Source organism: Aotus nancymaae, unplaced genomic scaffold (assembly GCF_030222135.1).
Source record: "Aotus nancymaae isolate 86718 unplaced genomic scaffold, 86718_ANA_hifiasm-v0.15.2.pri h1tg000059l, whole genome shotgun sequence".
Lineage (NCBI taxonomy): Eukaryota > Metazoa > Chordata > Mammalia > Primates > Aotidae > Aotus > Aotus nancymaae.
In genome coordinates this window covers 4,841,631-4,855,272 of record NW_026988473.1, presented here as the reverse complement: position 1 = coordinate 4,855,272, position 13,642 = coordinate 4,841,631, and the positions used below count along the sequence as shown (strand labels likewise).

At 50.2% G+C, this 13,642-nt stretch overlaps 1 protein-coding gene across 2 annotated transcripts; it reads right to left on the bottom strand.

Moving 5' to 3' along the window:
• Positions 1 to 5,050: 5,050 nt before the first annotated feature.
• On the bottom strand, positions 5,051 to 13,176 carry BATF2 (basic leucine zipper ATF-like transcription factor 2). Of its 2 annotated transcripts, XM_064364756.1 has the most exons (3): positions 13,038 to 13,176; positions 11,708 to 11,812; positions 5,051 to 7,224 (listed from the first exon to the last, which is right to left on the bottom strand). In XM_064364756.1, the coding sequence occupies exons 1-3, from the start codon at positions 13,074 to 13,076 to the stop codon at positions 6,556 to 6,558; spliced, it is 813 nt and encodes a 270-aa protein (XP_064220826.1). In that variant the 5' UTR covers positions 13,077 to 13,176; the 3' UTR covers positions 5,051 to 6,555. The 2 variants fall into 2 exon arrangements, with proteins under 2 accessions (XP_064220826.1, XP_012318441.2); XM_012463018.3 differs by lacking the exons at positions 11,708 to 11,812; positions 13,038 to 13,176 and adding an exon at positions 7,448 to 10,190.
• Between the last annotated feature and the right edge of the window lie 466 nt (positions 13,177 to 13,642).

The window sequence follows — 13,642 nt, the reverse complement described above, 5'->3', positions numbered from 1 at the left end:
ACCTTGGCCTCCCAAAGTGCTGGGATTATAGGTGTGCACCACCGAGCTCAGCTGGCCTCCTCCTTTCTATTCCTCCAACACGTTCAGCTTTTCCCAGACCCAGCGGTTTTGCACATGCTCTCTGCCTGGGATATTCTTTCCCTAGATCTTTGCATGGCTGACTCCCTATTGCCATTCAGATCTCAGCCTGAATGACACCTCCTTAGAGATCCTTCCCTTGAATTCTCTCTCTCTCTTTTTTTTTTTTTTTTTTTGAGGCAGGATCTCACTCTGTCCCCCAGACTGGAGTGCAATGGCTCAATCATGGCTCACTGCAGAGCCTCGACTTCCCTGGCTCAAGCAATCCACCCACCTCAGCCACCCAAGTAGCTGGAACTACAGGTGTGCGCCATCATACCCAGCTAATTTTAGTATTTTTTTTAGAGATGGGGCCTCACTATGTTGCCCATATTGGTCTGGAACTCCTAGGCTCAAGTAATCCTCCCTTCTCAGCCTCCAAAAATGCTGAGATACAGGCGTGAGCCACTGTACTTGACCCCTTTCCCTGAATTCTCTGGAAAAGCAGCACTCAAGCCAGGTACAGTGACTCACACCTGTAATCTCAGCACTTTGGGAGGCTGGGATGGGCAGATCACAAAGTCAGGAGATCGAAACCATCCTGGCCAACATGTTGAAACCCCACCTCTACTGAAAATACAAAAATTAGCTGGGCATGGTGACGCGTGCCTGTAATGCCAGCTACTTTGGAGGCAAAGACAGGAGAATCACTTGAACCAGGGAGTTGGAGGTTGCAGTGAGCTGAGATCACGCCACTGCACTCCAACCTGGGAATAGAGGCAACAGAGTAAGACTCAGTCTCAAAAAAAAGCAGCATTCTCACCCAGTCATTGTCAAACTTTCTCTGTTTTACTTTCTTTATAGATTATAACATTCTTGGAATTATCTTACTTATTTGTGATTTATTATCTGTCTCTCTTGATTTTATTATTAGTACCTTAAGAGCAGGGATTGGCACATAGCAGGCACTTAATATGTATTAACTGACTGACAATGTGACTGAACGGATTACAGAATGACTCAATGAAAGAAAGGCAAGAGAGAAAGAAAGATTTCTCAAGGCCACTTTGCTGCTGCTGGTGCTTTCATGACCCTGGCTTCTGCATCTGTTTCACTTTTTTACTTACCAGAGAGGTTCCTTCTATCCTAAGCCTCAGTTTCTCAACCTCAACCATTGTTTCCCCTATTCCAGCTGATGCAACTGAAAAGACTCTGTGAGGCCCTTCTGTGGATGATGGAGTTCTCTGGTCCCACTCAGTGAGAGCACAAAGGAAGTTTCCAACTCTCTCATCCAGAACTCAGTAGATCTCTGCTCACTGCTGGGGACGTTGCCACTCTTGTAAAGGAATGCAGAGTGTTTCCTTCTGAAATACCCTTTCCAAAGAAAGCCAATGACCAGTGCTGGTGATGAAGGGAATGAGAAGAGAGCCAGAGAAGGCTCTGGTTCTTACCCAGTGTGGTAGGCAGCTTCCAGGACAGCCCCCAGGAGTCCACTGCCTGGTTTTCATGCCCTTGTGTAATCCTCTCTCCTTGCATGTGGCTGAACCTAGTGACTTGCCTCTAGTGAATAGAATATGGTAAATGAGTCTGGGCATGGTGTGAGTCACACCTGTAATCCCAGCACTTTGGGAGGCCAAGGCAGGCAGACCACCTGAGGTCAGGCGTTTGAGACCAGCCTGGACAACGAAATCCCGTCTCTACTAAAAATACAGAATTTAGCTGGGTGTGGTGTGCCTGTAATCCCAGCTTCTTGGGAGACTGAGGCAGGAGAATTGCTTGAACCTGAGAGGTAGATGTTGCAGTGAGCCAAGATCACGCCATTGCACTCCAACCTGGGCAACAAGAGTGAAACTCCATCTCAAAAAAATAAAAAAGACTCTGGGATGAATGCTATCAGCCCAGACCCTGGGATGGTATGTGTTTGTTATTTAAGACATAAGGGGGTAGGGTGTGGTGGCTCACGCCTGTAATCCCAGAGCTTTGAGAGGCGAAGGCGGGTGAATCACCTGAGGTCAGGAGTTCAAGACCAGCCTGGCCAACATGACAAAATCCTGTCTCTATTAAAAATGCAAAAATTAGCCGGGGGTGACGGTAGGCACCTGTATCCCAGCTACTCAGGACGCTGAGGCAGGAGAATTGCTTGAACCTGGGAGGCGGAGATTGCAGTGAGCCAAGATTGTGCTACTGCACTCCAGCCTGGGCAACAGAGTGAGACTCTGTCTCACACACACACAAAAAAAAAGACACTAAGTTTGGGAGTAGTTTATTATGCAGCAACAGATCATGAATGCACCCAGATATATATTTCTAGGACATTTTCGGCCTTGCAGGAGGTTTATCCTACAGTGGTAGCTATGTTTACACATTTAGGGACTCACAGAAATTAGCACCTATCCCTCCTCAGAAATCTACATTTCCTCCCACTCTTTTTTCTGTTTATGATTTTAAACAAATGTAATGTCAAACTATAGTGACAGTTAAATATTCTGTTTTTCTACTTAATATGTTGCATCTTCTGACCTTATTAAACAGTCTTCAAAGCATTCTTTTATTTTACTTATTTATTTTTTGAGACAGAGTCTTACTCTGTCACCCAGGCTGGAGTGCAGTGGCTCGATCTCAGCTCACAGCAACCTCTGCCACCCAGGCTCAAGCGATTCTCCTGCTTCAGCCTCCTGAGTAGCTGGGATTATAGGCACGTGACACCATGCCCAGCTAATTTTTGTATTTTTAGAAGAGACGGGGTTTCACTATGTTGCCCAGGCTAGTCTTGAACTCCTGACCTCAAGTGATCTACACGCCTCAGCCTCCCAAAGTGCTGAGATTAGAGGCGTGAGCCACTGTGCCTGGCCCAAAGCATTCTTTTTTTTTTTTTCACTGCAATCTCTGCTTCCCAGGTTCAAGCAATTCTCCTGCCCCAGTCTCCTGAGTAGCTGTAGCTGGGATTACAGGCTCACCACACCATGCCTGGCTAATTTTTGTATTTTTAGTAGAGGCAGGGTTTCACCATGTTGACCAGGCTGGTCTCGACTTCTGACCTTGTGACCTACCTGCCTCGGCCTCCCAAAGTGCTGGAATTACAGGTGTGAGCCACCATGCCCAGCCAAGCATTCTTTATTCAGCTCTTCAGTAGTCCATCATGTGAGCATATCAGCATTAATTGAATCACTTCCATCTATTTGTTTGAGGGTGGGGTAGAGTTTTACCTTCTTGGGTCATATCTGTTAGCATGTGCTGCCCCTGCAGTCCTGGCCTGCAAGGACAGTCCAGGAAGGTTGAAGGCTGGGTTGCCTGTGGCTAAGAGATCCTGATTATTGAATCAAGTCTATACAGTTTCATAGCTTTGTGACCTTGGACTTATTACTTACCACCTCTAGGCCTCAGTTTCTCTTTCTCTCTTTTTCTTACAGCTCTAGCTCAAAGAAAATTTCCTCTTCTTAGGGATGAGAAGCATACGTCACAGGGTTACTAGAGGCATCATTGAGTTAATCCACCTAAAACAGCACAGAGCCTGCTGTACTTTAGGGTATACAGACACAACGCAACGTGGTATCCTCATCACCCACCGAGTCCTCATGCTCAGAGCATGTTGACTCCTGTCCCAGACTCCAGCCCACCTCCAATCAATAGCATCTTGGCTTCCCTCCCACCAGTTTGCTCTCCCTGAATCGGCTGGTGACCGTGAATGCTGCCATCCACAGCCCTGTGACTTCCCTTTGCTGTGTGAACCTGGCACAATGGTTACTTGCGTGTGCCCTCTTGGCTGGGCCACAGTGCTCACATATGTGATTAAACATTATTCTTAATGTTTCTGTGAATGTGTTTTGGAATGATATCAACATTGAAATTGGTGGGCTTTCAATAAAGCATGTTGCCCTCCATAATGTAGGTGGGCCTCAGCCAATCAACTGAAGACCTGAATAGAACAAAAAAATTGACCTTCTCCAAGCCAGAGTAAGTTGTGCAGCTGGTGGCCTGTGGACCCGAAATGCAACAGCAGCACTTTCCTGGGGCTCCAGCCTGACAGTTCACCCTGAAGAATTTGGACTTGCCAACCTCCATAATTACATGAGTCCATTTCTTTTTCTTTTTTTTTTTTTTTTGAGATGGAGTTTCACTCTTGTTGCCCAGGCTGGAGTGCAATGGTGCAGTCTCGGCTCACTGCAACATCCACCTCCCGGGTTCAAGGGATTCTCCTGCCTCAGTCTCCCTAGTAGCTGGGATAACTGGTCGATGCCACAATGCCCAGCTAATTTTTGTATTTTCAGTAAAGACGGAGTTTTACCATGTTGGTCAGGCTGGTTTTGAACTCCTGACCTCATGTGATCCACCAGCCTCAGCCTCCCAAAGTGCTGGGATTATAGGCATGAGCTACCATGCCCAGCCTAGCCAATTTCTTAAAATAAATCTCTCTCAGTGGGATGTGGTGGCTTACGCCTGTAATCCCAGCACTTTGGGAGGCCGAGGCGGGCAGATCACCTGAGGTCAGGAGTTTGAGACCAGCCTAACATGGCGAATTGCTGTCTCTACTAAAAATACAAAAATTACCGGCATGGTAGCAGGCACCTCTAATCCCAGCTACTCAGGAAGCTGAGGCAGGAGAATCACTTGAATCCAGGAGGCGGAGGTTGCAGTGAGCCGAGATTGCACCATTGCATTCCAGTCTGGACAACAAGAGCGAAACTCCGTCTCAAAACCAAAAAGTTAATAAATCTCTGTCTCTCTCTACACACACACACACACACACACACACACACACACACACACACAGACACACACACACACATATCCTCTTGGTTCTATTTCTCTAGAGAATACTGACTAATACACTTGGGCAAGTCCATCTCATCTCTGAGCCTCGGTTTCCTCATCTGTAGTATGGGAGGGAGATTAATCAGGTGGTTCATGAGGGGTTGCCCATCTCTATTATTCTCTCTTCTTTCAAAGACTCTATGGATTACAACCAGAGCTTGAAGCAACTAGGCAAAGCAGAAAAGATTGCAAAACACTTTATTTGCCATCACGTATGTGCCAAGACTTGTGCTCAGCATCCAGGAATGTGTTAAATACTAACATAGTGTTTCATTTACGTGTGTGTGAAACCTGGGTGAAAAGCCAGGGTTTCTCTCCCCAACCCCCCTTAGAGTGCTTATCCTGGAGTCAGAGTACAAAACCCCCTCTTGAAGCAGACACCATCACTGAGCCCCCTCCTAGTCCTGGGCCCTGCTCTTCCTGCCATCAGTCCAGGCCAAAGAGCAGTGAGGAAACTGCTTAGGAGGGGTCTGAGGGCAATAGGGGCCTGGGGGCCACACAGGAGTGGGTGCTACCAGGAAACGTGTAACCGCCCTGCTGTCAGGTGTAAGTCCATCACTGCTTGAAAATAACCTTGCACAGGGTCCTTCCTCACTCTTCCCTCTTGCTTTTTGTTTATGAGATGAATGGCTCTTCCGCTGTGGCTTTAGGGGCAGTGGGGAGGCAGGGAGCTATTTGGGAACAGCCTGGAGAGCTGACCCTACAGAATCTTCCAGAAGCCTTGGTGTGACTATGGGTACCCAGGCTGTAGAAATCCCAGATGGGCCTGTTCTAGGCCTCTCCCCAGCTCCAGCCCACAGGTTCAGCCTCTTTGTTTTCTGAATCAGAGTTTCGCTCTTGCCCAGGCTGGAGTGCGGTGGCGCTATCTCAGCTCACTGCAACCTCCACCTCCCAGGTTCAAGCGATTCTCCTGCTTCAGCCTCCCTAGTAGCTGGGATTACAGGCATTCACCACCACGCCTGGCTAATTTTATATTTTTAGTAGAGACAGGGTCTCTCCATGTTGGTTAGGCTGGTTGTAAACTCTCGACCTCAGGTGATCCACCCGTATCAGCCTCCCAAAGTGCTGGGATTACAGGCATGAGCCACTGCCCCTGGCCAGGTTCAGCTTCTTGGCACTGAAAACACTACTAGGGGAAGGGGAAGCAAAAGTCCACTTCGGAGCTTCTGCTTGGCCTCTGCCCACTCTGGACCTGCCCCAGCTGGGTCAGGGTTGTTGGGACTGCAGGGCTCTGGCCCTGGGATCACGAAGCAGCAGGGAGAGCCCTTTCCTGCTCCCAGCACGCAAACCTTCTCACATCAGCCCTCAGTTTCCAGGATTTCAGCCCCTAGTCTGCCTGGGCCACGAGAGGAGGAGGAGGAGCAGAGGGTAGTGCTTCAGGCCTAGGAAAGATTTCGTGACCTTGGATTTGTCATTTGGCTTCCTTGAGGCTGTGTTTCCTCATCTGAAAAAGTGGAGTGATAATCGCAGTTTTTCAGGTCAACTGTAAGGTTGAAACAAGACATTGATGGTGACAGGGCCTGTCACAGTGGGAGGCATCAGTGATGGCTTCCTTTTCCACTGTGAAATCCTGGACCAGCTGGTCAGTCAAGCAGGGCAGCCCTGAGTAGCAAGGGAGGAGATGCCTATGTGTTAAGGCTGCTTCCTGAGCCCAAAGAAGGGGCCAACCCAGCTCCAAGGACCAGGTTAGAAGTGGACTTGAGCAGAGGAGAGCAGAGGATAGGCCAGGAGAGGGTGAGAGCTGGGATCGACACCCAGCCCTTGCCAAGCGGCCGCTGAGAGAGCAGGTTTGTGTTCTCTGCTCTGCAAACACTCAAGCCCCAGGGCAGAGGAAGGGTTGTCGTGAGAGGACCCCAGCTTCCCTTTGGCGGGGTGCTCCAGCTCGAGGGGCTGTGGAGGGGCAGTTTGGGCTGTGAGGCTGGGCTGGAGGGCACTGAGCTTAGAGGAAGACCCCAGCAGGCTGAAGCCAGTGTGTGAAGAAAACAGGAAAGGGCTAGGGGACAGCTGGACAGGAGGTTTGGGAACCACAGTGGGGCTAAGGGACAGTGAGGGCAGAGGGGACTGGAGGAGGCCGGGTGAATCATGAGAGAGTGGCTGAGCTGGGGAGCAGGAGTCCGGGCTCTGGAACAGCTCCCTCTGCTCCGGGCAGCCATGTTGTCCCTGTGGGCTGGGGCCCAGGAGCCCCTCAGCCTGGTCCCAGCAGCCCGGGAGCCCTGGAGCTGAGCAGGAGGAACAATCCATGGGGCACAGGCGCTCATGCACGTGCAGGGTCTGGCTCCACCACGCCAGCTCGGCCTGCAGGGCCTGGATCTCCTTCCGCAGGGTGAGGTTGTCTTTCTCCAGAAACTCGTGCTGCTGCAGAGAAGTAGATGGGCGAGGAGGGGAACTCAGCCAGTGTCAGGGGCCCTGTAAGAGCCTTGGCCTCTTTCCAGGGTCCTCAACTTCAGGAGAAAGATGCCAAGTGCCTGGCCAGCCCTTCATAACCATCTACCAAGTATCCCCCATCCCACCCCGAGGGGGCTCAGAGCTGCCTGCTCTCATCCCATCACTGGTACCCTGAGCTGGTGCCATTTCTCACCTGGGATCTCCATGGGCTGCCAACCCATGTGCCCCCCAAACCACCCATTCTCTTGCCCACAGGAGTCATTTGGCAACCACGTCATTAATTGCAGGTTAAAGCCCTTTAGAGGCTCCCATCAAATTCCCTGTTGTAGGATTCCAGGCCTGCGTGGTGGCCGCAGCTCAGACTTCTGGTCTTCTCTCTCCCGCCTTCTTTCTTGCTCCCCTCCCTTCCTGACCGTCACATGAACTCTGCTTCCCTGCCACATTTCCTGTTTCCTCTGCCTGGACACCCTTCCACCTCCCTCCCCCCTGCAAATCCCAACAGGGCCTTCCCGTGGCAACTTGGTGTCATACTGTCCTGGACTGCTTACTAACACTGCCAGGCCTTTAGAGGGCCCAGAACTCGCTCCTACGAGCACTGTGGGAAGATTCAGGGGCTTGTTTTACAGGTTGACAGCACGAGTGTGTTCGATTCTGCATCCCTGAATCAGTATTTATTAAGTTCTATTCTGCTGAACGCCAGTTCTGAGAACCTCTGAGACACTATCAATATGCAGTTCTAAATAACCATTTATGATGACAGTAATGATAAAAATGCAGAAAGAATTTTATGTCTACATCTCATAGGGCTGAATAAATTGAACGACTTCCTTCAGTCCCCCCCACCCCCTTTTCTGGACACTTTGAAAGAAGAAGTTCCAAGGGTGTTTTGCTTAGAAATGTGGTTTTGGCCCTGGACTCAAAGTTCTAACAGGCCTGAAAGCCACCAGCGGCCCCACTCCCAGACTCTGTCTCTGCAGGTGGAATGATGAACATTTCTAAACTGTATCATTACGTCACCCTTCGCCTAAATTCTCCAAAGGCTTCAACTCCCTTCCAGGAGCTGAGCCACTCACTCATTCATTTATTCATTTGTTTGCCACCTTCAGGAGAATCAAACATCACCACTCAAGGGGTGACAATTGCAATTTCGTTCCTTCCCTCTTCCCTTTTTTCCCAACAGGATTTAACACCGTCTGACATCCTGACCACTGCAGGGATCCTTTGTTTGTTGGTCTGGCTTCCCCAGGAGAATAGGAGCCCTGTGGGTGGGGCTAGGGTGGGTTTTTGTCTATGTGTCCACAGCTCTATCTCCAGTGCTTAGAACAGTGCCTGGCACACGGGAGACACTCAACAGGCGTTTCCGGAAGGAAAGAATAAATGAACGCATGGGTCTCCTAGGCACCATTCTGAGCACCAGTCCTCACTCTCACCAAGTCTACAGGGTGCTGCTCCCCACGCCTGTGCCAGAACTGTGTCATTTGTCCCCAGAGTGTTTTCTTACCTTCATCCTCTGGGGAAACTCTCATTCATCCTTAAAGATCAGCTCATACTTCATCTTTTTTTTTTTTTTTTTTTGAGACAGAGTCTCTGTCACCCAGGCTGAAGTGCAGTGACACAATCTCAGCTCACTGCAACCTCCACCTCCCAGATTCAAGCAATTCTCATGCCCCAGCTACTGGGATTGGCTAATAAGCCACCATGTGCCTGTAATCCCACTACTGGCACTGGCTAATTAGCTACCACATGCTTATAATCCCAGCTACTGGGATTGGCTAATTAGCTATCATGTGTGGGTAATTTTTATATATTTAGTAGAGATGGGATTTTACCATGTTGGCCAGGCTGGTCTTCAACTCCTGGCCTCAAGTGATCCACCCACCTCAGCCTCCCAAAGTGCTGGGATTACAGGTGTCAGCCACCAAGCCTGGCTCATCGCCTCTTCAGACCACCCAATATGCCACTACCTATGTGCTATAGACTCTATTGTGTTTCCTCCAAAATTTATATGTTGAAGCCATAACCCCCTGTGTGATTACAATTAGAGACAAGGCTCTTAGAAAGTAATTTAGATTAATAAGGTCCTAGGATAGAGGATAGGGTTCTAATCTGATAGGATTGGTGGCTTTATTAGAAGATGAAGGGAGGCTGGGAGCGGTGGCTGAAGCCTGTAATCCCAGCACTTTGGCAGGCTGAGGTAGGTGGATCAATTGAGTCCAGGAGTTCAAGACCAGCCTGGGCTACATGGAGGAACTCTGTCTCCACAAAAAATACAAAACTTAGCCAAGTGTGGTGGTGCATGCTTATAGTCCTAGCTACTCAGGAGACTGATGTGAGAGGATTGCTTGAACCTGGGAAGCTGAGGTTGCAGTGAGTCAAGATCATGGACTGCACTCCAGCCTGGACAACAGAGCAAGACCCTCTCAAAAAAAAAAAAAAAAACGAGGAAGGGGCCAGCCATGGTGGCTTGTGCCTGTAATCCTAGCACTTTGGGAGGTGGAGGTGGAAGGATTGCTTGAGCCCAGGAGTTTAAGACCAGCCTGGGCAACATAGCTAGACTCCCATCTGTATTAAAAAATAAAAATAAAAGAAATAAAATAAAATAAATAATAAGTAAATAAACAATAAATGAATAAAAAAATTAAAAAGGAGAGGGCTGGGTGTGGCGGCTCATGCCTGTAATCACAGCACTTTGGAAGGCCAAGGTGGGCAGATCACTTTGAGGCCAGGAGTTCAAGACCAGTCTGGCCAACATCGTGAAACCCCGTCTCTACTAAAAATACAACAATTAGCCAGGCCTAGTGGTACATGCCTGTGATCCCAGTTACTCAGGAAGCTGAAGTAAGAGAATCACTTGAATCCCGGAGGCAGAGGTTGCAGTGAGCTGAGATAGGGCCATTGCACTTCAGCCTGGGTGACAGCGTAAGACTCTGTCTCAATTAAAAAAAAAAAAAAGGTGGGAGCAGTGGCTCACGCCTATAATCCCAGCAGTTTGGGAAGCCGAGATGGGTGGACAACCTGAGGTTGGGAGTTTGAAACCAGCCTGACCAACATGGAAAAACCCCGTCTCTACTAAAAATACAATAATTAGCTGGGCATGGTGGCATATGCCTGTAATCCCAGTTACTCGGGAGGCTGAAGCAGGAGAATCGCTTAAACCCAGGAGGTAGAGGTTGTGGTGAGCCGAGATTGTGCCATTGCACTCCAGCCTGGGAAACAAGAGCAAAACTCTGTCAAAAACAAAACAACAACAACAACAACAACAACAAAAAAAACACCAAAAAGGAGGGAAGGGAAAGAGATCATTCTGTCCTCTCCTGTGCACTGAGACCACGAGCACGCAGAGAGAAGGCAGCCGCTTACGCGTCAGGAAGAGCACCCTCACCTCAACTGAACTGGCTGGCGCCTTGACCTTGGACTTCCCAGCCTCCAGAACTGGGAGAAATAAATGTCTGTTTTTAAGCCACCATCTATGGTATTTTCAGATGAGCATGAAGCTCAGTAAAGGAAGTAACTTGCAACTGGGACTGGAAGCCCCACCCATCTAGACCCTGAACCAGAGTTCTCACAGTATGATCTTGGTCACCTCCTGAACTCTGACCCCAAGGTGATTAATCACAGATCACCATGCAGGTCCCTGGGCCCCACTTGGCCTTACGAGGTGGGACCTGGCAGAGGAGGAATAATCCACTTTTTTTTTTCTATAGACAGGGTCTCGATCTGTTGCCCAGGTTGGATGCAGTGGTGCAATCATGGCTCACTGCAGCCTTGAACTCCTGGGCTCAAGCACTCCTCCTGCCTCAGTTTCCTGAGTAGTTGGGACTACAGGTGTGCACCACCACGCCCAGCTATTTTTTACTTTTTGTAGAGACAGAGTCTCGCTGTCTTGCCCAGACTTGTCTTGAACTCCTGGGCTCAAGCAATTCTCCTGCCTCGATTTCCTGAGTAGCTGGGACTACAGGTGTGCACCACCACGTCCAGCTATTTTTTACTTTTTGTAGAGACAGAGTCTCGCTGTCTTGCCCAGACTTGTCTTCAACTCCTGGGCTCAAGCAATCCTCCAGCCTCAGTCTCGCAAAGTGCTAGGATTACAGGCGTGAGCCACTATGCCCAGCCTAGAATCTGCATTTTAATCAGTGCCTCAGCTGGCCATTGTGTTGGTGTCTCCCAATTTGCCTCCACTTCCTGTCTTCCTTCCCCTAGACTGTGGGCACCTTGGGGCAAGGCTGGGCTGAGGATAACCCTTTGTGTCCCTGGATCCTGGTGTGTACCTAGCACATGGTTTGTACTCAACACCCAGACATTTCCAAATCTCAGCCACAGGACCCTTTCCTCATCCCAAACTCAGGTGACCTAGAAAAATACAGGAGTTTCGGGGAGATCTGCTAGCAGGTGGGGTGAAGAGGTGGCTGGGCCAGTAAGTGGAGACAGAGACAAGGAAAGGGGTTGTCCCCACCTGGTGCAGGGCATCTGCCTTGTCTGTGTGCTTCTGCCGGCTTCGCTGTGCCGCTGCCCGGTTCTTCTGCTTCTTCTTCAGCTGCCTTTGATGCTCCTCAAAGTCCTGAGGGGCACGAGGCAGAGGACTTAGGGGGCCCGGACAGGCCTGGTGCCGTCCATCCTGGCCTGCCGTTTATAAAGCCAAGGGTTTCCCTTTGAGTCGAGTTCCTGAGGGTCTTTGTTCTCCCAGAAGCTCACTTGGCACCCACAATCCCCACAGCAGGCACTGTACACCCTGTTGCCAGGCCAGCCTCACCCCTGTGTCCTGCTCACAGCTCACATTGGGGGCGAGAGGGAAAGCAGGGAGGATGGGAAGCCTGAGATTCAAACTCAGACAGAGCTGACTTCAAACCCCACATTCTCTCTCTTTTCTTTTCTTTTTTTTTTTTTTTTGAGACAGAGTCTCACTTTGTTGCCCAGGCTGGAGTGCAGTGGTGTGATCTTGGCTCACTGCAACCTCTGCCTCTCAGGTTCAAGCGATTCTCTTGCCTCAGCCTTCTGAGTAGCTGGGACTACAGGCATGTGCCACCAAGCCCAGCTGTTTTTTGTATTTTTAGTAGAGATGGGTTTTCACGATGTTGGCCATGATGGTCTCTCCATCTCCTGACCTCGTGATCCACCTGCCTCAGCCTTCCAAAGTGCTGGGGTTACAGGTGTGAGCCCCGCGCCCAGCTTATTTTCTTTTCTTTTCTTTTATTTAGACAGAATCTCTCTCTGTTGCCCAGGCTGGAGTGTGGTGGCACAATCTCAGCTCACTGTAACCTTCGCCTCCTGGGTTCAAGCAATTCTCTTGCCTCAGCCTCTCGAGTAGCTGAAACTACAGACGTGCCCTGCCACACCCAACTAATTTTTGTATTTTTAGTAGAGATGGGTTTTCACCATGTTGGCCAGGATGGTCTCGAACTCCTGGCCTTATGTGATCCACCCATCTTGGCCTCCCAAGGGGCTAGGATTACAGGCGTGAGCCACCATGCCCAGCAGGCCTGAGTTATTTGGAGAAGGAAGGAAAGGCTCCTGTAAGGGTAGTCGGGGGAACAGGTACATTAGGAGAGGGCAAGTACATAGAGGCCAAGTCCTAAACCAGAGGCTGGACACACAACGTGAGAGCTGGAAATGCCTCATTTTCAATCCCCTAGGGAGGAAAGTGAGACCCAGAGAAGGGCATGCAGAGCCCTCTGTCACACAGCTCAGAGTATAGAGCTGGGACTAGGCACTCCCGCCTGCAGCCCTCACTGCCTGGCACTGGGGATCCTTGGGTTGCTCCCCCATCTCCAATCCCCTGTACTCACTGTCCCGGTCAGCAGCTCGTTGCCCCCACAGAGGTGCATGGCTTAGATGGGGGAGCAGAGGCGTCCCTCAGCAGCTGTGACTTCCCAGTGCCCTCTGGAGGCCTGAGGAAGCGACACCCCTTTAAATCCCCAGTGACCATTCCGCCCGCCCCCAGAGAACCAAGTTTCAGTTTCTCCTAAAGCCACCAGCTGCCCAGAATCCCTGGCTTAGGGCTGCTCACGTGGCTAGAATTTCCTAATATGAACTGGCCTTCCGGTTGGGCCCCTTCTCTGGAAAGAGGACAGTGGAGTGTGGAGAGGATGGAAAACCAAAGGCCAGGTATGGGGAGGGTGTTCCAGGGAAGAAAGGACAGGCAGCCAGGGACTGAGCTGAGAGGAGAAGCCAGTGGGGACTGAGGGCTCCTGTGAGGTAAGAGAGAGCCTCTGGGCTCTGGAATTTGGGGAACTCCAGATCACAGCCCACACTGGAGCTGTCCAGCTTTCGGAAAGTGACTCTCCTTCTCTGAGCCTTAATTTTCTCATCTGTAAGGGTATGAGCTGGAGGATGGTACAACTACACACTCCCAGGCTCACGGCAGGAACTAAGCCAGATAATACAACCACCC

What these genes read in the sequence shown, in the direction of transcription:
- BATF2 (XM_064364756.1), bottom strand. Translation starts at nt 13,076, where the DNA reads ATGCACCTCTGTGGGGGCAACGAGCTGCTGACCGGGACA. An exon ending in ACGAGCTGCTGACCGGGACA is followed by an intron (nt 11,813 to 13,037) that starts GTGAGTACAGGG and finishes CGTGCCCCTCAG; the next exon opens with GACTTTGAGGAGCATCAAAG. An exon ending in AGGCAGATGCCCTGCACCAG is followed by an intron (nt 7,225 to 11,707) that starts GTGGGGACAACC and finishes ACTTCTCTGCAG; the next exon opens with CAGCACGAGTTTCTGGAGAA.